The sequence below is a fragment of the Aethalodelphis obliquidens genome, unplaced genomic scaffold, assembly GCF_003676395.1.
Source record: "Aethalodelphis obliquidens isolate GAN/ISIS:26980383/991018 unplaced genomic scaffold, ASM367639v1 scaffold105, whole genome shotgun sequence".
NCBI lineage: Eukaryota > Metazoa > Chordata > Mammalia > Artiodactyla > Delphinidae > Aethalodelphis > Aethalodelphis obliquidens.
This window is the reverse complement of record NW_020838049.1, coordinates 1,205,056-1,230,455: the sequence shown is the minus strand read 5'-3', so window position 1 is coordinate 1,230,455 and position 25,400 is coordinate 1,205,056. Positions and strand designations below refer to the sequence as shown.

The following is a 25,400-nucleotide window of genomic DNA, read 5'->3' as shown; positions in this document are numbered from 1 at the left end:
GAAAAGCCATGAAGAGACACTGCTGATAATTTGCCAAGTACAGTTGTTTAGCTACATGGTACCTCTCTGGGCAGGAGGGTGAAAAACTATGCCTCAGAATAGCCCATGAGAAGGGAGAGGAATTTGTCCAATGGCTTCTTCTAGTCCATTGATCCAAGTTTTCCAGACAGTTAACTTCACTGCTCTTCCAGATTGCATCATCTAGCCCTTTTGACAATCACTGGGGAAACCCTGTGGCATGATGCTTCCTTGAGTCCAGAAGTGTTGGGATGGGCCAGAGATTCTGAGCACATGGCTAGTTGACCTCAGGCAGAAGAATCACTCCAGCCAGCTAGTAGTGTGTCACTATGTAGGGTGGTAGCTATGGCAAAGTGGCTGGTGGCCTAGGAAACAGTGGGGCCAAGAATGTGAGAAGGCACTTGAGGAAGGTGTGTCTGATACTATATCCAAAGATGAGACATATATGGGCACAATAATGCTGTATAATAATAGCTATAAGGCTTCAGAAGCATAACAATGGACTTCCCTTGCTCACAAATCTGGAATCAGATAGGTGTCAGTTAGGTGGTTCTGCTGATCTTGGCTGAGATGGTTCACATACATGGGGCTTGACTGGCTATCAGCCAATCGAAGACAGGATTCAGCTAGGGTGACCAGGGTAACCTGGCTCTGCTTCATGCATGTCTCACCCTCAAGGAGGCTAACCCAGACATGTATGTGTTTATGGTGACAGCAGTAGCACAAGAGTAAGTAGCAATACACCAGATGTTTGGAAATACATATGGCCCAGAAAGTACTTGAGAATGTACTTCAAAGGAGCATGAAAAAAAGAATACAGGGAGGAGTAAAAAACTAGTGTCATTTTTACAGTCTTTCATACCAAAGAAAAACAAGACAAGTACAGACAATTCATTGTTCAAACAGGTATTATTATTACTTGGGGGGAAAAACTTAAGATTTTTCTGGCCTTAGTTATAAATTAGGCTCTTACGGAGTATATGGGTTATCTTTCTTAAGACAGCTGTAAGATAGGGGCAAATGAGTTCTTTTTTCCCCCCTCTCCCTTTTAACAATTATATTTTGTTGGTTTGGAGAGCCAGTTAAATGGCAATAGATTTTGGCTCAGGAAAGTTCAAATTTAGCCCAGAGGAATCCATCTTTGGCCCTGCTTAAATCAATTCAGGCCTTCTTCTGTTCCCAAGGTCAAGTTCTAAACATGAAGAAATCCATTTTAATTCCATTCTTGAAAAATAACTGCTAGCCAGTTATTGCCTATTAACTAATAGGCAAGTCAGCTAGTTTATCTGGCTAAGAGTATGGGACTAATAATATTCAAACCTTATATAATCCATATTCCTTTTAATGAAAAGCATAATATAATGGTGACCTCACTGAACCAAATCAGAAGTCCTAGATTCTAGATAAGGTTCTACCACTAATTAGTTGTGTGACCTTATAGGCAAGTTACTTAATCTCTTTAGGCCTCAACTGCCACATACATATTAATCAGGGACTGCTCTAAAGTACAATGTTTCAAATGTTCTATTTCCACAGTATATTAGCAGGTATTACTTATTCAAATAAGTTTAAGAAATACTAACTTAAATAAAGTTCAAAATGTTTATTTCAGGACTTTTCAGCACTTTCATTTTGTGCCTTTTGAATCTCTAACAGGGGAATATAAGGTGCAGCAAACAAATTTTACCAATTACTCATTTATTCATAAAAACACGTGTCCCACTGAGTATACTTTGGGAAATGTACTGTTATTTCTAGCACCCACATGGGTGAAATTTAACAGTCAGTGTCCCAGAAAGAGGGCAACTTCAAATGGGGACATTTGAGAAAAATATAATAAAATTACTATTTACAAAGGTATAGGCAGGGTTTAGGAAAACCAGCAAGGTATAATGACCTACTCTGGGGCTATTAATGCCCTGGACTCATCACGATATAAGTGAAAAGGGGTAAACGGAGGAAGCATGGGCCTGAAGTTAACTGGAATAACTGCTGGGAAAGGGATGCCTGATAGGATGACCTTCAGTAGAAGGACACACCCAACCCATGGTGACCTGCCAGGAAAGGAGCAAGGGAAATAAATAATTTCATTTTCCTTTCAACCTTCAATCTCCTGCAGTGCTTCCATTTGCTGATCCCAAGCAAAAGCCAGTGGTCAAGGGGACCTACCTCACAGAGCAGAGAGCAGAATGGGAAAGAGTGGAGGGTGGATCCAGAGGGCAAACAGAAGCTATTCAGCACAGTAGGGTTCCATTCACAAGCAGCTAGATTAGATGATTAAATGATGTCCTCAGGACTCAGTCTTTTTATCTCTCCACTCTGCTTTCTTTTGCTGGCTTCATTCTAAGGCAAGTTCTTGCCACCTGCAGCAGAGATGTCACCAGTAGCTCTAGGATTATATACATCATGCTTATTTCACAATTTCATAAAATAATAAAAAGAGTAAACACATTTATAGCACTTAGTATATGCCAGGTGCTGTTGAAAGCCCCTTAGATACATTAATTCAGCTAAACCTCACCATAATCCTAAAATAGCTACTGTATTACCATCTCTTCAGAAATGAAGAAACTGACAAATGACTGGTAGGTAAAAAAAGAAAGCTGAGACTTAGATTTAGATAGTCTAGCTCTAGAGTCTGTGCTTTTAACCACTGCTTTTTGAAAAATAAACCCTATCTCCTAGAGCAACCATATCACTTATCAAGAAGGATGTTGGGACATGTGCTCATCCCTGGATCAATCACTAGGCACTTTGCTTGCTAAACCGGGTCATACGTCCATCCCTATGATAGGACATGATTGCTAGCAATTTCTCCCTAAAAAAGATGCCAGGCAGATGAAAAAAGCAACAAATGTCCACCACAGACAGGGTGGACTTAAGAAGAAATAGCCCTATGGGACTGGAGCTACAATTCTAGTTCTGCCCATGTTTGTCATTAACCTTAAACAAATTACTTGAGGAGACTCTGTGAGTATAGGTGGAAAGATATGAAGATCTCTAAACAAATATCTAATTATATCTAATTACATATATATATAAATACAACACATTATTATATTAAAATATGGTAATAAAATTGAGATATGCCAAGTTGAATTTTTCAGCCAACACTATCTCTGAAAACTCCCTTAGAAATAACTTCATTTTAAAAAATATGAAGTAAAATAAATAAAACCTTATTTTTTCAAGTGGTCTTACAGACATTATACAGAAATATTTCCTAGGAATAAACAAAGCACAGTTATAATTTTATTGATTTTAGCAAAATAAAATTACATTAAATGACTTCCTAAAAACTAATGGGTAAGTTTCCTTGTTTCCTTGTCTCCAGGGCATTTGGCATTCTTTACCAACTGGTGCATAAAAGAGTAGAAAAATAAAAGATTATCATATTGTCCTTTGTATTTCTCTTTTAAAATATCAGTATGATAATCTACCAGAAAGTAGTAAATGGCTTCAATTGTGGAAAGGAAGGTATCTGGCTTTCCTTTTTGATGGCGCCAAAAGCAAGTTTTTCTTGTTTTCAACTCAACTTGTAGCAACCCTGCCAAAAACAAATAAGAGAAGTATAAATATTTCCTGTTAACCACAGGGTGTGGTACAATAATAATTTCCCTTAATTACTTTAAGGATTTTCTTTAAATTCCTTCAATCCCAATTCCAAATAGGATATTTTCTCAAATGTATTAAGGTATATACGGAAGCAATATAAAACACAGGATGAAATCTTATCCATGACAGTTATGTATAAGTCTTGGACTTGTAGCAAACTGGTTAAAAGTAGTTAACATTTAAGATGTTCATCTCTTTCTGTCTTCTACTTGCCAGTGTCTTTTTTGACTTTAATCTGTGACAGGACTAAATTCATCAATTTTCAGAAGAGTTTCATTTCCTTGATAAACTGACATTTAAAATATTGTTCTGAAATTCAGTGAGGCCAGGTAGGCAGGTTAGTGGTCCTTAATACTGTTAAAACTACTTCTGGATTATCACTTTTTGGCTATTATGTTCATGAACAGAGTACCTAGAGCTGTTTCATTAGCTGTCACATCTGTGTTTCAGAGACTCAATAACGCAGTCAGCTAATGCCTTGCTCCCGTATATTTAAAGAGGAAATGACTCATGAAATCATACAATAGTACTCTCATCTCTTACAACTCAGATGTCAACATACAAACCCAGAATGCTTTTAGTACCTTAGACCGATACTCAGACTCACATTATATTTAGTTTGCAAATACTTTCTAAAAATCGTATTTTATTTTAAAGTGAGAAATAAAAGTGAAGAAGGTAATATCAAAATTGGCCCACTGACCCAGATTAGGAACCTCTGAGTCATCAATGATTTCCTACTATCACACCTCACTTTAACTTAACAGCTACCTAAGAAATGTGGCAGACAATGACAAGAAATAAATAATATAAAAACATATCAAGATATTAAGAGATATGAAGGATCAAATATATATCTAATAGGAGTTCTGTGGGAGACAGCAAAGAGAATGGATGAGAGATAGCATTTAAAGAGATAATGCCTATGACTGTTTCAGAAACTATTTTAAAAAATGCAAAGTCACAGATACATGACATAATGTATCTCAAGGAGGATAAATACAAAGAAATCAGGGCAGAGATCCTCCTTATAGTAGTGTAACTGCAAAAGAGCAAGACTAAAGAGAATATTTTTAAAGTAGCCATTGAGAACAGATAGATCGTATACAAAAGAAAGGTAATCAAAATGACAGAAGACTTTTTATTAGGAACAATAAAATATTGAAGACTCTGGAATAAAATCTTCAAAGTGCCAAGAGGAAATAACTGGCAACCTAAAATTACCTACCCAGCAGAACTATATATCAAGAACAAGAGTGAAAAATATTAATAGACAAACAAAAATATACCAATAAACATATGCCAACTGGAGATCCAATGGAATGAATTTCTAGATGTATTTCAGAAAAAACAGTCTGAGTTATAAGAATGGTGAGCAAAGAAAAATGGTAAACATCTATGCAAATCCAAAGAAATGATGCCAGTATTAAAGAAAAACAATAATAATATCTAATTTGTGGCCTGAAAATAAAAGACAGAACAAAAAATAATGAAGAAAATAACAATAACTAGGAGGGGGATGAATCAAGCTTAAGTGTATTAAGGCCTTACAGTGTTCAAAAGGAGAGGTAAAAATATTGTTTGACTTTGAATTTTTTTAAGTTACATGTGCATAGTACAATTCCCTAAAAGAACCAAAATAGGAACATTAAAAAATGGAATATGAAAAATAAAAAGAAAAGCCAGGAAAAGAAAAAAGTAGTAAAGAGCAAGATAAATAAAAATAAAATTAAGATGATAGAAATAGGTCCAAATAAATCAATACTCACAGCAAATACAAACTGATTAAACCTGCCATTTAAAAGACAATGATTATCAGACTGAAATACAACAGGGATGACCTCCACAAGCCTTCCATTCAATACTGCACTGGAGGTCTTAGTTAACACAGCAATACAAAAATAATAAATTAATTAGATGCACAAGAACTGAAAAGGAAGAAACACCTCTGACATACACAGAAAATATTTTTTTACATCTATGAACAAATTATTAGAAATATCTTGGGGTAGAGAGGATTATTTTTAAAAGACACAAAAGTGGTAAACATGAAAGATGGATAAATTCTACACTAAGAATTTCAGTTCCTCAAGAGATAAAGAAATTTAAAAGAGGAGCCACAAACTGCAAGAAGATATTTCAAACATTATTATCTATATTCTAGAATATATAAAGAATTTATACAAATAAATAAGAAAAATGAAACACTAGAAAGATGGACATAGATAGTTCATAGAACAGGACATGTGTATGGCCAAATAAGCAAACAAAATGATGCTCAGTCCAATTAGTAATTAGAGAAAGGCACATTATCAATACAATGAGATACCACTTTATACGCACTCTATTGGCAAAAATCAAACATTTGGCAAGACAATGGTAGGAGGGATTATGATCGATGGGAACTCTTACACATTAATTATGGGAGTATAAATTTGTATACCCACACTTTGGAAAACAGGTGGCATTATCTCGGAAAACTGAACATTCTTATATGTAACAACAGAGCTATTCCGCTTCTAGGTTCGTTTCCTAGAGGAAGCTTGCACATGTGCAAGAATGTTCATAGTAGCACTGTGTGTAACAGCAAAAACTAGAAATAATTCAATTGTGTCACCAACAGGAGACAGAGTAAACTGTAGTATATTCACACAATCAGATATTACACAGCAGTGAAAATGAATAAACTCTAGCTACAAATTTAGAAACAAAATGGTAAGTTTACAATGTGAGTCCTGAAAACCACATACAGGTCAAAAAAAGCAAAACTAAATAATAATTTAATCTAAAAAGAGTAAATCTTTTTTAATTGAAGTATGCTGTATGATATTATATGTTACAAATTTCTAATACTGTGATTCACAATTTTTAAAGGTTATACTCCATTTATAGTTATTATAAAATATTGGCTATATTTCCTGTGTTTTACAATATATCCTTGTAGCTTATTTTATACTTAATAGTTTGTATCTCTTACTCCCCTACCCCTCTATTGCCCCTCCCCCCTTCCCTCTCCCTACTGGTAACCATCGGTTTGTTCTCTCTGTGAGTCTGCTTCTCTTTTGTTATATTCACTAGTTTGTTGTATTTTTTAGATTCCGCATATAAGTGATATCATACAGTATGTCTTTCCCTGTCTGCCTTATTTCTCTTAGCATAATGCCCTCCAAGTCCATCCATGTCGCTGCAAATAGCAAAATTTCATTCTTTTTTATGGCTGAGTAGTATTCTATTCTGTGTGTATGTTTGTATGTGTTTATGTGTGTGTGTGTATATATATATATATATACACACATACATACATACATGCCACGTATTCTTTATCCATTCATCTGTTGATGGACACTTGGGTTGCTTCCATAACTTGGCAATTGTAAATAATGCTGCTATGAACACTGGGGTGCATATGTCTTTCAATTAATGTTTTTAGTTTTTTTAAAATATATACTCAGGAGTGGAATTGCTGGATCATATGGTAGTTCAATTTTTAGTTTTTTCAGAAACCTCCACTGTTTTCCATAGTGGCTGCACCAATTTACATTCCCACTAGCAGTGCACGAGGGTTCCCTTTTCTCCACATCCTCACCAACATTTGTTACTTGTGTTCTTTTTGATGATAGCCATTCTGACAGGTGTGAGGTGATATCTCATTGTGGTTTTGATTTGTATTTCCCTAATGATTAGCACCACTTCATGTGTCTGTTGGCCATCTGTATTCCCTCCTTGGAAAAATGTCTATTCAGTTCTTCTGTCCATTTTTTTTTTTTGTCTTTTTTTTTTTGTGTCCATTTTTTAATCAGATTATTCGCTTTTTGATGTGATGAGCTATTTATATATGTTGGATATCACTCTCTTATCAGTCATATCATTTGCAAATATTTTCTTCCATTCAATAGGTTGTCTTTTCATTTTGTTGATGGTTTCCTCTGTTGTACAAAACCTTGTAAGTTTAATTAGGTCCCATTTATTTATTTTTGCTTTTATTTCCTTTGCTTTAGGAGATGGATCCAAAAAAATATTGCTCTGATTTATGTCAAAGAGTGTTCTGCCTATGTTTTCCTTTATTAAAGTATCTGGTCTTACATTTAAGTCTTTAATCCATTTTGAGTTTATTTTTGTATACGATGTTAGAGGATGTTCTAATTTCATTCTTTTACATGTAGCTCTCCAGTTTTCCCAGCACCACTTATTGAAGTGATGAATGCTAGTTTTAACAATTTTGACTCCTTCTCCAACAAAAAGAAACCATCCTTCCCCACTGCATTCCCCCAAGCCTTTCTGTGGTGGACCTTCAAGGATGTTATGCCATTTTTCACTTGAGGGCTTACATTTTATGATTAAATTAGGCACTCAAACTTCAAATGTTTTATTTTGACAGCAGTAAAACATCTACAGCTCTCTGTCTGTAAAGTCTGGCAAAACAGTATGTTACATTGTTAAGGGGATTCTTAATCTCAACATTCATAATAAGATAACAGAAACAAACATTCCAATACACTATATTTGAGGGTTTAAACTGAGGTTTAGAGGTGGTTTGTTCAGTTTAATCCTATCAAATGATAAACCGTTTTAAAACCTAATGGCAATGATTTATAACAAAAAAGGGCTGTTTCTTGTGGAAGTAACTTGGCTTATCTGGAAACTGGTATTTCACATATGTAGAGATTATAAATATGCCAAGCCCTAAATATTTCTTGTGGTGCAATGAGGAGTCAGAAGAGGCAGGGGGTGAAATAGGGCACGCACAGAAGACTGACTCTAGAAATCCATTTACTTCATGATTTTGAAGGGTTTAAGAAATCCCTTTTAAAATTCTGATGTAGCACAGAATTGAAATATATGATACTTTCTATGTGATCTGAGAAACAGAAATTTTTTGTACAAATGTGATTTGAAGCCTTAAGCACAACGGCTGAAAACATATTTGAATTGTACCTCAATAGTTCCTTTTACAATTTTTTCAAGTGTTATCACTTATGTTCTTCACTTGACCTTTTCAATTACCATATAAAGTAATTTAAAGAAAAGCCTCAGGAAAATCTTCAAACTGAGGAGTAACTTGCTGCTGTAACGATCCAAGGTAACGTGGCAGGCAGTACTCCAAAGAGCGGGACTTTAGGGTTTCATCTATTAAACATTAGCAACAATGCTGCAAATCTTATGCTCCGTCATCTTTCTCTGTCTCTGTCTCTCTCTCATATACACACACACACACTTCTTTGTCTCTATCTCTCTGCCTATCTGTCACACACACATACACCCAAGCACACAGAAGTAGAATGACAAAGCAATCTTTCTAACATGTATGCTGTTTTCAAGAGATATAAACGATATAAATAAAGTTAGGTAAATCTAGCATTGTCGCTCACTTTAGCTTGGGACTAATTATCACAGGATTCCAAAAAGTGTCATAAACTTTCTTTTCTAGAGGATGGATATTTTTAACAATTGCCTGGGAGAAGCTCTCCCAGTTTGAAACTGTTTTGGAAACTGCCTAATACCAACTGGGTAGCTCTTTTGCTTTCTAATCATACATGGTACACAAATAAAGCCATCAAAGAGCTAGAAATAAACCTAAAGGTTTTAGAGAAACTACTGAGAAAGACTGAAGAACTGAGTAAGGTGCAAGGGAACAAGACAAGTAACATTCTTCATATTACTAGTTGTGTTATTGGGCAAGTAAAGCAACTTTTTTAAACCATTATTATTAGACACTAAGCTTTTCACTCTAAGAGAAAAACATACAAACATAAAACAAAAGAAAGTAATGTTAAATCTGAATTGGAACTATCCATGTGAACTCATAATATATATCTATTTATTTCTTTTGGCTCTGTCCACTGAAGCAATGACATCCAAGCAGTAATAAATTTACCAGATCTTGGTTTCTAATACCATTCCCCACTAAAAGAACCACAGCTCCTTCAAGTAATTAATTCTAGGTCTGGGGCAGGAAAAAAAGTACAAGTGAACTTGGGACATCCTGTTGTAACAGAAAGACTAATTAGGCCATGCCACAAAGGACTTGAAGGGCTCCCAAGAGCAAAATTTTAGACAATTTGGACATCAAAAAGAATACAATCATGATACATTATAATACACTGAACTAAAAGGAAATCCATAAGACCACAGTGATCTCAAAAAGAGAAAAAAAGAAGAGGGAAAAAAGAAAAGCTCTTCTTTACATAAGAATGCCAGCTAACAAATGTAGAAGAAATAATAATATTAAAATTTCATCATTTTGTAATCCTTAATGTAATTACTGATTTAGGCAACAGTCATCAATAAATACTAAAACCACTCAGTAAAAAGCAGTTGGGAATAGTTCACCGTCTTAAAGCATCACCCCACAGATTACTACTAATTTCAATGAAGAAAATAACCTTTATAATGGAGAAATTTGCCAATCACCACTTTAATCAAGGAATTAAAGTTATCAGCAGTAATGGAACAACTTACATTATATCCTCCTGACCTGATGTATACAACCTGAGCTATGAATAGGTTAACCATATAATTAATCAGCCAAACAGCTTCATTTCCGAGAGTGAAAGGGGATGCTATTAATAATTATATCAAAACAATAGATATAAACTGGAATTGTCATGGGCAACCCTGTATTTATCCTTATCTGAAGTATCCTTACAAAAATATTTAAACTGAATCTAATATTGAAACATTCAGACAATTGACCTATCCTCTTCACACAAGTCTAAGTCATGAAAAACAAAAACAGGGGACTGTTCTACATTAAAAGAGACTAAAGAGACATAATAACCAAATGCAATTTGAGTTTACATGCTGCATCAGAGGAAAAGAGCTACAACAGATATTTTGGGGTTAATTAGGGAAATATGAATGTGGACTGCATATGAGATATCACAGAACTTTTCTTAATTTTCTTAGAGTGATAACGGTATAGTGATTATGCAATTATTCTTAAAAGTTGTACACTTAGGTATTTAAGGGTGATGTATTGCAAAGCCTGCAACTTACTTTCAAATGGTTCAACCAAAAACATATATGATATCTAAGTACACAAACATACATATAATAGAGGAGGAAAAATAAAGCAAATGTGGCAAAATGTATGTGTATTCAATGCAACTCTTCTTGCAATAAATCTGTAGGTTTGAAGTTCTTTGAAATGAAAGTTGGGGGACAGAACAATCAAAAACATGCAACATTTTTTTTCTTACCTTGCAGTCTCTCATCAGTGAATATTTTGTTTGTTTGGTTCCAGGTGCTATCTATGAATACAATTTTTTTCAGTGTTGTGTCTTTGCACTTGCTGTCATTCAAATCCTGTTCTTCAGTTTTCTTGCGTTTAATGAATGGCTTGTCAAGGTCATCATTTTTGCCTCCAACATTATTTTGAATCTTTTCTTGGAGATGAAAAGAAATTTCTTTTACTGAAACAGAGTTAGGTCCAGGAAAAACAAGTGCAACCTAAAGCAAAGAAGCTTAAGTTAGTAGTGTGCTATTATGATCTTCAAAATTAATAAATTCTGACTTAAAACTTTAAGAGGAAAAAATACGTTGAATATCTGAGAAACAAGCATTAGGTTCTATTATATGTGCCTCTTTAATATATATGGTAAAGTTTTTGGCTCTTCCCTAGTAATTTATAATCATAATACACTACTTAGAATTATTTTTGTACTTCAAAATAAGTTATTCACCTATTGAGAGAAGCTCAGTTAATTGTACCTTAAATCAAAAAACTAAAGTCTATAATATTTCATAAGATAAAAGGCAAAGTATGGGGTACTTTGTAAAAGAACCATTGAAAAGTGCTCAATAATTAAATACCATTTTCACCTATAATAAGCAACGATAAAACAAATGATACAGCCAATGCTGGTGAGGAAATGGTGTAATAGGCCTTTACAGCCATTACTGACATCAGGTTTAAATAGTATAACTCTTTGTGAAAGCAGTTTGGCAATTTAAGTCAAGAGTCTTGAAATGTTCATACCCTTTGGTCAAATAATTTCACATATGGGAATTTATCTTAATAAAATAATTCTAAACACACACCATACTCACAATACCCAGAATATTTGTTAAAGTATACTTATTATAGTGAAAAACTAAAACTAAAGAAATCTAACTTTCAAGGAATAATTCAGTAAATTATGGCACCTCCTTTCTTTCAGCATGTTTTTACTGAGACCTTATATACTGTACTGTATATCCAAAGTATAAAAACTCCTGCCACAAAGCAGGCACCCAGTAAATATCTGTTAAATGAACAAATGTTGATAGAATCACAGATGTTATCCTCCATACGTTTCTCTATTTCCCAAGTTTTCTTGAATGAAAATGTATCATTTTTAATATGAAAAAATAAATATTAAAATAAACTTTAAAATCTTGAATTTATCAACTTCGACATTATAAAAGTTTTTCAGACATTCACGATGCATGCCTACATATCCCCCATACCCAATAAGCAAAGTCCAGGGCTTTTTAGTTTTCTTGGACTATAATCATGTCACATCTTTTTATATTACCTAGCACTGTGTTCTATTTAATTGACATAGATGATAACCTAGCTGACCAGAGAAGGAAGTACAAATATATTCCTAGATCCGAAACTCATATATTATTTACAAACACAACTTTCTATAAACTCAACCAAAAAATATAAATATATTGATAGGAAAGGAAAAACTTACCAAGTTCTTCCTTGAACAAATGAATGTATTTTTAATTTTGCTTCTAAATTAACCATACCAACAAATGTTCCCCCAAGAGACCTAAAAGGGTTTATGTGCTTCTTTCAGAAGTATTCAAGCCCTAGTTTTTTGAGATCTATTGCAACATCACTTTTCTACAAGACCAGCTGTCACTAACGTGAACACTTCAACTATGTGAAAACCAATTAAGAATCTAGAAATGAGTAAGGAAGGCCTCTGAGTAGCCAAAAGAAATATTACAAAGGCCATGTACTAATGCTCTTAATTTAGAGAGAATTTCTAAAAATCCTTCTACCTTAGTCTGTCTCTTCTTCTTCTGGAGAAATTCCAACAACATTTGTAATCTGGTTTCTCAGTTTGTATCAAATTAGACTATCTATGTGTAGTATAGGCAGGAGAATGGAGATGGGAGAAAAGTAAAAGCAGGCCTAGTAGTACTGGCAAAGAGTAAAAACCTGAAGAAATAATGCAAACAATAAAAAGTAGAAAGACTCAAAAAAGCTCAACATCTAGGATCATTTGATCTTTGAAGACAATAGTGAAGTAAACTGTGCGTTGTTTAGTGCTATATAAGATTTAACCCTAGATCACTAAACAAAATATTAAATTATGTTCAAGTAAGTTCAGAAAGGCAATGGGGTTTAAAATTCATTTTTTGATTCAACGTGAGAAGTTGTAAAAAAAAGATAAGCTGCCTACTTCATGGTCCTTTTCTTCATATTCTGGAATACAAGGATATGTATAAATATTCACAAATTCAGGTGCTAAGAGTTTTGCATGTATAGCAGTGCTTTTGCCGTCTGTTTCATTTGGATGTTTAATGATGTCAATCTTCAATGGAAGCTAAAATTTAAAGAAAAAAGACAAATGAACAAAACAAATATAAAAATTCTAATTTTTACATTAACAAAAATGGTCTTTAAAGCTTAAATAGCAAGTTCACACTAAGATCCTATAAATACAATTATGGATTGAAAAGTCATACTTTTCTAGAACAAATACTAAGAATGGTAACAGTCATAAAGGAAACACAAATTTATTCCTCAATATTGTTAATCATGTACTAGAACAACTATTTTCAACTCATTTAACATAGAATCTTCTCTTATAGCAATGTTCCAATGTCACTTTCATTTAAATCACATTGGCACTGAGTCATATTCTTTGCATTTCAATATCTGTGCCAAGGACATTTTTTATAATTCCTATAAACTTTTAGGTCTATTAATTTTACAATATATTAAAAGGAAACATAAGTTTGGGCAAAAGCTTTAGATCTAAAACTCAAGCTAAAATTTTGTTCCTTAAACATCTTCTGAGGTCAAAGGTATTATCTTTTATTTTAACATCATGATTCTCAGCATAATTAACAGCACAAGTGAAATTAATTATTAACTGGAAAAAACAGTAACAGAATGGTTCTAGGAGGTACACTCTTTATATAAGAAATAACTCTCTTCAAAATCATTTTGCCTATTTTCCTTAAGGTTTCATTATTTAATTACTATGAACTATGTCCTGTCTCTACGCAAAAATAATATTATCTGCAAATTTTTTGAGTTAGATTTTTCTATTATTTCACTGACTTGTTTTAGTTTTCTGTATAATGCTTGTACAAGTCCTGCATTCAGCCATGATTATGAAAATAAAAGACAAGTCATATCTCCCCCATTATATATATGAAAGTCTCTGAGATGGATTCTTCCCTGTAGAGTTCAAATGACTTGTTATGATAAGCACTCTTCCAGCTCCCATCCCACACTAAAAGGCAAGAATCTAGGCATTTACCCTGGGGCACATAGCTATTTTACCCCGGTTACAAAATAGTTACGAAACTATTTTTCTTGTTTTTTAAAACAGCTTTATTAAAGAGATAAAATTGATACAATAAATATATTTAAAGTGTACAATCTAATGAGTTTTAACATGTTACACCTTTGCACTCATCACCACAATGAAGATAATGAACAAATCCATCACCCCCAAAAGTCTTCCTGTGCCTCCCTCCTTCCCCTTTTCCCCATCACCTACCACCCACAGTCCTTAGACAACCATTGATCTGCTACTATTATAGGTTAGTTTGTATTTTCTAGAATTTTGTATCAATGAAATCATAAAATATGTACTCTTTTCATCTGATTTCTTTCACTTAGAATAATTATTGTGAGATTCACCCATGCTGTGTGTATCATTAACTCCAGAACTGTTTTTTAAAGGGGCAGTTGCTGTATGCTACTAGATGATCCCAACCGTACATAGTTTATCTTTCAGGATGATTATATGGAAAGAGGACAGTATATACCCTAGAAGGGTCATAAATATCCCAAATAGTTTTCAATCTAGGGTTTCAAATCCCATGTCTCCTACCCTCCCACTCAGGCCTAGTGATCATTTATAAGTTGGAGCCAATTGCTTCAAATCATCAAACCAACTTCTAGTTATAGAATATTTGCCATTTAAGTAGGCAGTTCACAAACGATTTTACACCAGTCTACCTCTGGCTGAACTCTACATCAGACTTTCCTCATGACGCTCAGTCCCAGCTGATACTACATTCCCTTTCCCCAGCGTCTCTCAGTACCAGCTCAGCATTATCTTAGCCCAGGTAAGGTAGGAAAGAGGAAAGAAGAAAAAGAAAGCAGGTCATGACAAAGTATTCTAATACTAATGAAATTGACTTTCTAATACGGCCGATGAGTAGAGCTGAAAATTCCAAAGGTAATCACCAACATTTCTGATCAGCTGGCTATCTCTGAAGGATATCATTTAAATCAAAAATGTAGGACTGGGGGATTCCCTGGTGGCGCAGTGGTTGAGAGTCCGCCTGCCAATGCAGGGGTCACGGGTTCGTGCCCCGGTCCGGGAGGATCCCACATGCCGCAGAGCGGCTGGGCCTGTGAGCCATGGCCGCTGAGCCTGCGCGTCCGGAGCCTGTGCTCCGCAACGGGAGAGGCCACAGCAGTGAGAGGCCCAAGTACCGCAAAAAAAACCAGGACTGAATGTTATTAATGTATTTTACAAATCATGAACCTAGCTATTATGGACTAACATCTACAAGTATAAAACAATTATGCCAAATTTGTGCTCAAAAAGTATTCCTGGGCGCCAGTCCAGGTATATTTAGTTCCCCCTGAGTGAGCCTGAGAATTATACTATGAAACAAAAGCCCAGACACGGGTCAAATCATGAAAATAGGTAAATATGTGTTTGTGTTCTAGTTTGTACATTTTAAGGGAAGATACATCTTAAATAATGACAGGGTGCAGAGTAATACCACTAGAGTTGACCAGACTGAGTTCAAGTAGAAATGTTCTGTTTTCAAACATTTAAAGAAGATCAATCAGTTCTCTAACATCTATGTTTTCTATAAGAGATTTACCACAAATCTTTCTGCCCAAATTTATCAAAATGCCATTAGCAGAAAAACCTAAGCCTTTTTCCATGTGATTATCAACTTTCCCAAAGAGAGTCTTTTCAATTCTAGGACTCTAATAGAGCTGAAACTTTCTTTTATCTTATGATTTTTTTCTCCTTTTTTTAAAAAAAAACCAAGAGCACCTTTTACCTTTGCTTATGCATTTGTCACGACATTTAAAAAATTATACTCTGCATTAAAAAGATACATATTGTATATATGTGCCACATCTTCTTTATCCATTCATCCGATGATGGGCACTTAGGTTGTTTCCATCTCCGGGCTATTGTAAATAGAGCTGCAATGAACATATTGGTACATGACTCTTTTTGAATTTTGGTTTTCTCAGGGTATATGCCCAGTAGTGGGATTGCTGGGTCATATGGTAGTTCTATTTGTAGTTTTTTAAGGAACCTCCATACTGTTCTCCATAGTGGCTGAACCAATTCACATTCCCACCAGCAGTGCAAGAGTGTTCCCTTTTCTCCACACCCTCTCCAGCATTTATTGTTTCTAGATTTTTTGATGATGGCCATTCTGACTGGTGTGAGATGATATCTCATTGTAGTTTTGATTACTCAGCCATAAAAAGAAACGAAACTGAGCTATTTGTAATGGGGTGGATAGACCTAGAGTCTGTCATACAGAGTGAAGTAAGTCAGAAAGAAAAAGACAAATACCGTATGCTAACACATATATATGGAATTTAAGAAAAAAAAATGTCATGAAGAACCTAGGGGTAAGGCAGGAATAAAGACGCAGACCTCCTAGAGAACGGACTTGAGGTTATGGGGAGGGGGAAGGGTGAGCTGTGACAGGGCGAGAGAGAGTCATGGACATATACACACTAACAAACGTAGTAAGGTAGACAGCTAGTGGGAAGCAGCCGCATGGCACAGGGATATTGGCTCGGTGCTTTGTGACAGCCTGGAGGAGTGGGATAGGGAGGGTGGGAGGGAGGGATACGCAAGAGGGAAGACATATGGGAACATATGTTTATGTATGACTGATTCACTTTGTTATAAAGCAGAAACTAACACACCATTGTAAAGCAATTATACCCCAATAAAGATGTTAAGAAAAAAAAAAAAGTCATTTGGAGATATAAAATAGATAGCTAGTGGGAAGCAGCTGCATCGCACAGGGAGATCAGCTCAGTGCTTTGTGACCACTTAGAGGGGTGGGATAGGGAGGGTGAGAGGGAGATGCAAGAGGGAGGGGATATGGGTACATATGTATACATATAGCTGATTCACTTTGTTACACAGCAGAAACTAACACAACATTGTAAAGCAATTATACTCCAATAAAGATGTTAAAAAAAAGAATGATTATATGTATATGTGTAACTGAACCACTTTGCTGTACACCTGAAACTAACACAACATTGTAAATCAACTATACTCCAATAAAATTTAAAAAAAGTTATTTGGAGAACAATAGGAGAAATCTGAATAAAAAAAAAAAAGATACATATTTATGAATTTAATCCCTAGACTAAAATTTATAGCTTGGGAGGTACTTACTCATTATGTAGTCATCTTCCCTTCCCAAGCAGGCTATCTAAAAGCAAATGCTAAACAATTTGTAAAAATAAAGTCGAAATTAGAAATAAAATTTTGTAGAGTTTTTATTACTACTAATAGTAACAGTATTTTAGTATTTATATTAACATATAAAATTTTATTTCTGGCAATTAAAATAAAACACTTCAGAAAATTCTGCACCATCCAGTAGGCCATTTAGAGTTGATCAAACTCTTGGCATAGTGTTTTGAGTCATTTTGATTAAATAGTGGACGACCACTGATTTGAAAAATAATCCTCAATTATTAAATTCCTATGAAAACATTAGCTCTGCCAATATATTATTAACTTTTATTATTCTGATCTTCAATCCTTTTGAATAAAATATATCTTAAGATAAAACTTTTAATGGGATATTTTCTATATGTGGCTATGACATAAATAGATGAAATGATTCTGTGTATACCTCCAAAACTATACTTCAAAATGTAATATTCTTATAAGGTAATGGCAACTTAAAAAGAATTATTGTCCTCAGGCTCTCAGTTTTTCTGAGGTAACTGTGAAGCTGATTGGATTCCATTCTTACTTATTCTTGGCCAGTAAACTTTCCAATAGCCTATAAGAGTGATCTGAGACCCCTAAGCAGACCATGGACTTGCCAAGGTGACACGTAGGCTAAACTACAATTCAAGTAACAAAATATGAGTGTTAAAGTATTTTTCTTACTTGAAAACTTAAATGAACCTTAAAATCACCACATTAAATATCTTTAAATATAGTTACAACTTTCATACTGGCAAGTTCTAATGAGTCCATGTGTAGGTTTGGTCTCTTTAAAGTTCTAACAGGCAGCAGTCAAATTTCATACACTATTTGATTTGCTCCTAAAGTTCGGGTCACTGTTAGGCAAGTTAACATACACATAATAAATTTTTTGATTACGTAGACATGATGGTCTACAGACCTTTTATCTACTCAAAAATAGTCTTGGTAAGCAACAAGTATAAGGTAAGCAATCAACTCAAATCAATTTTTTAAATCTGGCTTTAAATCACAACAATTATAACACAGCCCAATGAGTAGGTCTTAGTCTTTCAATTTTAGTTTTGTTTAGTTTTGGTCACTGACATGTGCTCCATCTCCACGTACAGGATGGGCCTGAACTCATGATTTTGCCTAAGCAAAAATCAACCCTAGTTCCTTCAGGATATGTTTTCTCAAAGGGCAGTCCAAGGCCCTTGAGGTAGTTTTTGAGGCTCCTTCATGTAGTCTGTAAACTTGTCTCTTGTAGTATTCAAGTTTATACCATGTTTTTTTCTATGTAGTAAATGAATTATAATCATTAATTTAAAAAAGTAACTGATTTCATTAAAAACAAGAGCATTCATCTCAGATGCAAGTGTTTTGGCAATGTGTGCCTCTTTTTCTAGAGACGAGGAAAAAAAATACAGGTTTACCAATCTACAGGATTAAACTTTCTATTAATACAATTCATTTTCATAATAATATCATTTATCAAGCTTATCAGTTATATTAGAGTAGGTATATATGAAACGTGTTTTTAAAATCTATTTTCCTACTTCCAAACAATTAAAGTTCTCACCAACCTTCACACGTGGTATCTGTTCAATAGGTACATTCTCAACTGGGACGTAACATGTATAGCAGTAGAACATTCTTGAACCACCACACTTGAGACATTTTGATCTTCCATTTTGCTGAGCTTTTTGAAGAACTTCTTGAGATGCTAAGCATAAGTTTTGAAGAGGATATTCTGCAGCTATGGATGTAGTTTGTGACTGTTGTATTTCCACAAATTTTGAATTATCTTCTTCCCTTTCTTTGAGAAATATAGGTGTATTGAGAGACATTTTTCATTCAGACCAAAGTTTAACTTTTATTTCTAAAACACATATCATAGATGCACTGGAAAAAAAAGTGGGAGGCAAAATAAAAAACAGAAAACATTTTACTCGCTGTTTCTACCAAAATAAATTACTCAATTTAATTCACAACTGTGTGCTGTTTTTAGTATTTATTAACAAACGTTAATAAGTTTTTTAAACCACTAAATTAGTATGCTTTAAAATACAAAATGAAAAAGCAATATATTCAAAACAATAAATTACCCTTTTAAGCTATTCCCTCCATAAAAATAGGAAGGCTCTTGCCTAGAAAAACTATTTCAAATATAAAGTTTAGGTATGAACGATCTATTTTTCAGTGACTATTTTTGTCCCAGAAACAGTAATTTTGTTTAATATTAGAAATGTAATGTTTTAATGTTAGTATCAGCCAGGAGAGTATCCAACCCTGTAAGCTCTGATTTCAATTAATATTATGTGATATCAGATCTCAGTCTAAACGCTAATGAAAATCCAAGGTTCCAGTGAAATCAGTAAAATTTAATGTTCTAAAAGATGTAGTCTTCTCCAACATAAATTAAAACACATAAAAATATAACTAAACATCCATTAAAATGAGGCATTCATTACCAATTATAACTTGTAAAATATCCCAAAAGGTGAAATACATGACTATATATAAAGATATATGCATATATATAAAGATTAAAGTGTAATCTTATAAATGTTAAAATTTTACAGAGTAGTATCAATGTTCACCCACTCCAAGAATTCACACTGCTTTTCAAAAATATATACCATTCAGATTCTTCAGTTCTAGAGGTAAAATAGTAATTTTCCCACTTAAATATTTCCTTCAAAGAAGGATGATGGCTGCCAAAACTGTTATTCAAATATTTTGTAAGCACAATATACTTCGAGGGAGAAAAGAGACTGGGGCCCATTTGATTTGATATGCATTCCAAAGCTGTAAAATGATTCTCATATTCTAAAGCCTTATGGCATTGTGGTGTTTAACTATGAGACTCCAGGCACTTTGAGTACAAACACTGACAGGAGAAACGCTGTGACTGCAACAGAAAACTTTCTGTGCTCTCCCAAACAGAAAGTGAACAGAGTCCAGTGGAACATAATATACAACATAATTTACTAACAAGAAGTTAGTGATACTAATTTAATTAGTCCTCAGGAGCTTTTTATAGATTGTAAATCCCAGGGAGCTTGAGACCCAAATAAAGAAGTACAAAGAAAAAAGATGCTAGCCATTGAAGGAAAAGTAAAATATACTTGCCAAACTTACCCATGGGGAAAGCCAAAATACAATAAATATTTTTGACGTGTACTGATTAGGTACAGGTTTACATTTTGGGTTGCTCAGAGAAAGTGATATTTGAAAATGATGATCCAACCCCTTCTTCTTGCCTCACAAATGGAAAACATTATCTGACCTCCACTCCAAATCATCTACCTAAAAATGGCTTTTATCTTTGTCAATATGCCCTCAATGACTGAGAAAGTGCAGGACATTAAGCTGCCACCTTTTCTTGAGGCTCATATCCTTTTAACATTGCGTGACAGTCTTCGACCTTATCTCTAGAAAAATGTACTTACAGACACAACATTTTGCACACAATTTCAGGTGGTTTGCAGATTTCTAGAGTCCATCTACAAATCTGGGTAAAGAAATCTTGCCTAAGATCAAAAATTCATTCTAAGGACAGGAGCAGCCTTAAAAGACTGGGAAGAGATCCTATTAGTCTCCAGAAATCGGAGCTACAAATCCTTTGTTGGCCAAAAAAAGGTCAACTCTCACAAGCCAACAGAGGTCTCGTCACTACACTTAGGAAGTTAATTGGTACCTAAATCCTCTTGGTTTGGGTTTGTTCTGGTGTTGCCTGAGGTTCTTAAAAACATTTTTAGGCTAAGTCTTGAGTTACCCAGGTCATGGGGCTCAACCTAAAAAAGAAATTGGAGTGGTCTAATTCAACCTGACTCCATTTTTCTGGGTATTCCAGTAGCTATGTAGGGGTTTGCATGTGCTGCCATACCAGGCCTACTGGGGAAGTATGCAGTCCCCAGGGGTGTCGTGAAAGTCAATGTGGTTGCCTGACATTCAATGAAATACTGCTGGTGAGTTTTTCTAGAGCCCCAAAGTGCACTCCTCCCGAGATGCCTCAGAAATATCCCCCTGGGCTTCCCTGGTGGCGCAGTGGTTGAGAGTCCGCCTGCCGATGCAGGGGACACGGGTTCGTGCCCTGGTCCGGGAAGATCCCACATGCCGCGGAGCGGCTAGGCCCGTGAGCCATGGTCGCTGGGCCTGCGCGTCCGGAGCCTGTGCTCCGCAACGGGAGAGGCCACAACAGTGAGAGGCCCGCGTACTGCAAAAAAAAAAAAAAAAGAAATATCCCCCTATATTTCACTTGGACTTCCATGCATATAACTAAATGAATATCAGCAAAGCTTTATATAAAATGTCCTTCCTCTACAAAAATCAGACAACACAAATACCTTCAGACAGTGAAAGGTAAATGCCGATGGCTCCCCAACGTGCCCCGCCTACACACTCCCACCTAGGGCTGAGGTGGCTACACAGAAGAGGCAGGCAGTTCCAAGTTAGGGGTGGCTCCCTCCAAAGGTCTCTAAAACCATATGACCAGGATATCTGTCCTGACCTAATCAACAGCCTGTCTCTAATATGTACAAATCATTTGTTGCAAACATGATGATTCAAAACTTTCAAAACATACTTGTTAACATCAAATATGTGTGGGAAATACAAGTGAAGTGGTGGGGGTTACTGAGAAAACATAAAAAAACTTTATTCCTAAGAAATTAACAAATATTTTTACCTTGATGGTTCACCCATCATTCCGCAACCTGGGTTGAAAACAAATTAATTTTTTCTCCTTCTACCCTCTTTATCCCCCAACTTAATCAAGTTGTATCAATTCTACCTTGCACATAATCCTCTATTTTTAGTCTCAAAGTCAGGATTCTAGATGGCCCATGGCCATCTAGAATCTCTTACACCTCTTTACTTTCATGCACTTATTACTAGTTCCACATACTGTACTTTAATTTGGAGTTACCTTGTAGTGAAACTATCCCTCCTAGCAGTCAGCTCTCCAACAGCAGAATTCTTTACGGATCTGTCCTGTTCCTATGTCTTAGGGCAGCATGAGGAATTGAACAAATACTTGTTAACTAAATCAAAACCATTCCGAAAAAGAAGTATCCACTATGCACCTGCTACTGAAGTATCTGACAAACATTTATGGGCCATCTGCAGCATGGCAGAATTAGCAGCCTGGCAGATTTTTTTTTTTTTTTTTCTAAAATAAAAATGGAAAAGGCTCCTAGCTACAAGTTGACTCAGTTCCCAATGGAACATTATATAAAACTCCCCTATTCTGTACTTTGGACCAATTCAGTACTAGATAAAACCTACTTCAATTTTTTTTCCCCTATTTTTAAGAACCTGGTCACATATGTACAGGTCCAACATCCATGTTAAAAAACCCAAGGTACCAACTTTTTCATACAGGTTAACAGCACCCTCCATACACACCACCCAACATGTGGTAGACAGTCTTGCCTTAGTTTTTCACGGTACATTGGGGCTCCGACAGAAGTAATTCTTAAAATATTGTGGTTTTGAGTCAAGCAGCGATTTAACATACAACTTCGTGGAATTGGCAGCTTGCAGTGTTAATATACTTCCTGACTTATCCTACATTCCCCCCAAATAATTCAGACATAAGGGACAGCCTCTTTGCTTATTTTGTAATCATAACCTTAATATTTTAAATACATTGCATGGCACACTATGTCTGTACTAAGTTTCTCCTTCCCTGATAACCAATGCCCCCAAACCACTCCAAACACTAAAAAATAAAGAATAGGGTTCCTAGGGGACTAACTTTGCCTGGACAGACTTTTCTTGGGGTGGAATGCACTGAAAAAAAATTTTTTTTAGGGAAAATTTGGACACCCTTTTCCCAGAGGGCCCACAAGATCTTAATGTAAGCGCCCGCACAGAAACCAGGTCCCCGCTCACAAAGAGACACCCGGCACGACCTCCGGCAGGGCCCGGCCAAGGAGCTCCACTCTCGCAGCTGCCGGGCTCCGGCCAGACGTCTGGTCCCCACAGAGGCGCGGAGACCCAAACGAGGGATCTCGGTGGGACTCACACCTGCACAACCCACGGGTCCTCGCACGGCTCCACGCGTCTTCCGCTCCGCCCAGGACCGCTGCGCGCGCCCGGCCCTAGTCCCGCCAGGCGCGGCGGAGCGCTTTCCGGGCGACACCGGAGGGAGGAGCCCAGCCGTTGCTAAGGCCGTTGCTAGGGCCCGCTCAGCGCGCGCTCCTCTGGCAAAGGTAACGGGCGGGAAGGACCGCGGTAAGGGGTTAGACGGAAAGTCCCGCCTCAGCGTCTCCAGTGGTCGGTGGTGTTGCCCTTTTCCGGAGAGACGGGATGGAAGACCAGGACCCCGCTCCGTGAGACTGACCCGGACCACTAAAGTGGGACGCGGTTCTCGAAACAAACTGTCAAGGTGCAGTTGCAGTGAGTTGTGAAAAATGCGGTTCCTACAGAACACTTCCTCATTTACCAATTCCCAAAATATATTAGTCGTGAGAACTTTGTTCTATAACGTTTTTTAAGGCTATGTCAAGAGAAGTATTTCGTGTGCTGCATAGTAATGAAAGCTGTTAGAAAAATTATATCTTGATAATTTGGTTTGCTTTAAAACTACACACTCGTGTAGAGGTGGGACTGCTTTGTGCACTTTTCCAGTTAGAAATTAAGTGTAATATGTGGGTGGATTATTAAACCCTTTTTCCTTGCCCCACCTCAAAGAAAATCCAAATAGAAGGAATGCATGTTGACAATTGTGAGATTTAGAAACACAGTGACCGGATATTGATTTATTGAATACTCTGAATTTAACAAGTGAGAGATAAAAGACAGAACCTTACCCTAGAGGACCTTACGTATCAAGTTAAGAGTGGGTAGTACAGAAAATACAATATGACTAATAAATTATAGGAATTTCAAAAGAGCTCAGAGTCGTCAATGAAGGTTTATTGGCTGAACTTGAGTAAAGCCTTGAAGAATGATTATGGTTTAGGGCAGTGTTATTCAAAGGGATGGTGTGGTCCATCCATTGGTGGAGGTCCCATTTGTAAGCAAGGAAATCTATTTAGTCACAACTACACTTTTTAAAAAATGAAATGGTCTAGTGTGGAAATATCAGTGCATGGCACTTGGTAAAGTTACGTTTTGCTTTATGGAGTTTTAAATTATGTATGTATGTGCACGTTTATAAAATGGATTTCTCATTGTGTGTTTCTCTTAAAAAGTTTGAAAGCCACTGCTTTAGGGGGAAAGAAGAGTAGCAATAGCAAAGCCTCCAAGCCAATAATAAATAATTCACACCTTTATCTTTTTAAACTAATTTAGTTCAAGCACACAGATTAAAAAGCAAATGATTCTGTTTATTAATCGGAGTGAGTATTGGGTTACTATTGCTATGTGATAAATTACTCCAAAATATGGTGGCTTAAAACAACCATTTTATTATGTTCATGAATTTTGTGTTCAGTAGAACATAGAGGGACAGCTTTTTTTCTGATAACTCAGCTGTGAAGACTGAATGCTAGCAGAGCTCCTGTGTGTAGCCTCCCCATGTGGCCTGGGCTTCCCCACAGTATGGCAGTGGGGTAACCAAACTTCTTAGCCTAGGACCAGTGCTCCAAAGTCAAATGTTGCAATGAACAAGGCAGAAACTACATGTTCTTTTCTAACCTAGTCCCCCAAAGTAACACAGCATTACTTCTCTCACATTTGTTTTATTATAAATGAGTTTCAAGGCATGTCTAGATTTTAGGTGAGGGGATGTAGATGCCACTTCTCAAAAGATTGTCAAGGAATTTGTGGCTGTTTTTTTTAAAAACCAACACACTGAATTTACAGCTGTCACAGAAAACCCCCAAATTTCAGTGGTTTCATACAATAAATTGTTATTTCTCACAAGAAATCCATTGTGGCTATTACTAGTCAGATGAAATGTTAAACTTAAGAAAGTAGGTTTCTTTTTATTTTTAGTGGTTGTGCTGTCTCCTACAACTTGGAGCCACAGCTAACCTGTCAAGAAAGAAAGCACAGTGAATCACACAAAAATTTTAGAGGTCAGCCCTAAAAATGGTGTATGTCACTTTGCCCACATTTCATTGGCCAGAATTTAATCCAAGTTCC

The 25,400-nt window shown here is 35.8% G+C and overlaps 2 protein-coding genes across 9 annotated transcripts in view; one reads left to right on the top strand and one right to left on the bottom strand.

The window, feature by feature from the left end:
* Positions 1-908: 908 nt before the first annotated feature.
* Positions 909-23,571, bottom strand: DTWD1 (DTW motif tRNA-uridine aminocarboxypropyltransferase 1). Of its 8 annotated transcripts, none has more exons than XM_027096629.1 (6): positions 23,337-23,571; positions 22,234-22,310; positions 18,887-19,205; positions 13,035-13,178; positions 10,833-11,082; positions 909-3,565 (listed from the first exon to the last, which is right to left on the bottom strand). In XM_027096629.1, the coding sequence occupies exons 3-6, from the start codon at positions 19,148-19,150 to the stop codon at positions 3,318-3,320; spliced, it is 906 nt and encodes a 301-aa protein (XP_026952430.1). In that variant the 5' UTR covers positions 19,151-19,205; positions 22,234-22,310; positions 23,337-23,571; the 3' UTR covers positions 909-3,317. The 8 variants fall into 8 exon arrangements, 7 of the variants coding, with proteins under 7 accessions (XP_026952430.1, XP_026952434.1, XP_026952433.1 ...); XM_027096633.1 differs by lacking the exon at positions 23,337-23,571 and having other exon boundaries at positions 909-2,407; positions 3,459-3,565; positions 22,234-23,328; XM_027096632.1 differs by lacking the exon at positions 23,337-23,571 and having other exon boundaries at positions 909-2,381; positions 3,459-3,565; positions 22,234-23,328.
* The window catches only part of FAM227B (family with sequence similarity 227 member B), a 253,534-nt gene continuing 251,603 nt past the window's right edge, over positions 23,470-25,400 (top strand). Inside the window, exon 1 of the mRNA XM_027096637.1 lies at positions 23,470-23,697. The gene's annotated coding sequence lies outside the window, so the exon portion shown is untranslated. The remainder of the gene's footprint in view (positions 23,698-25,400) is intronic.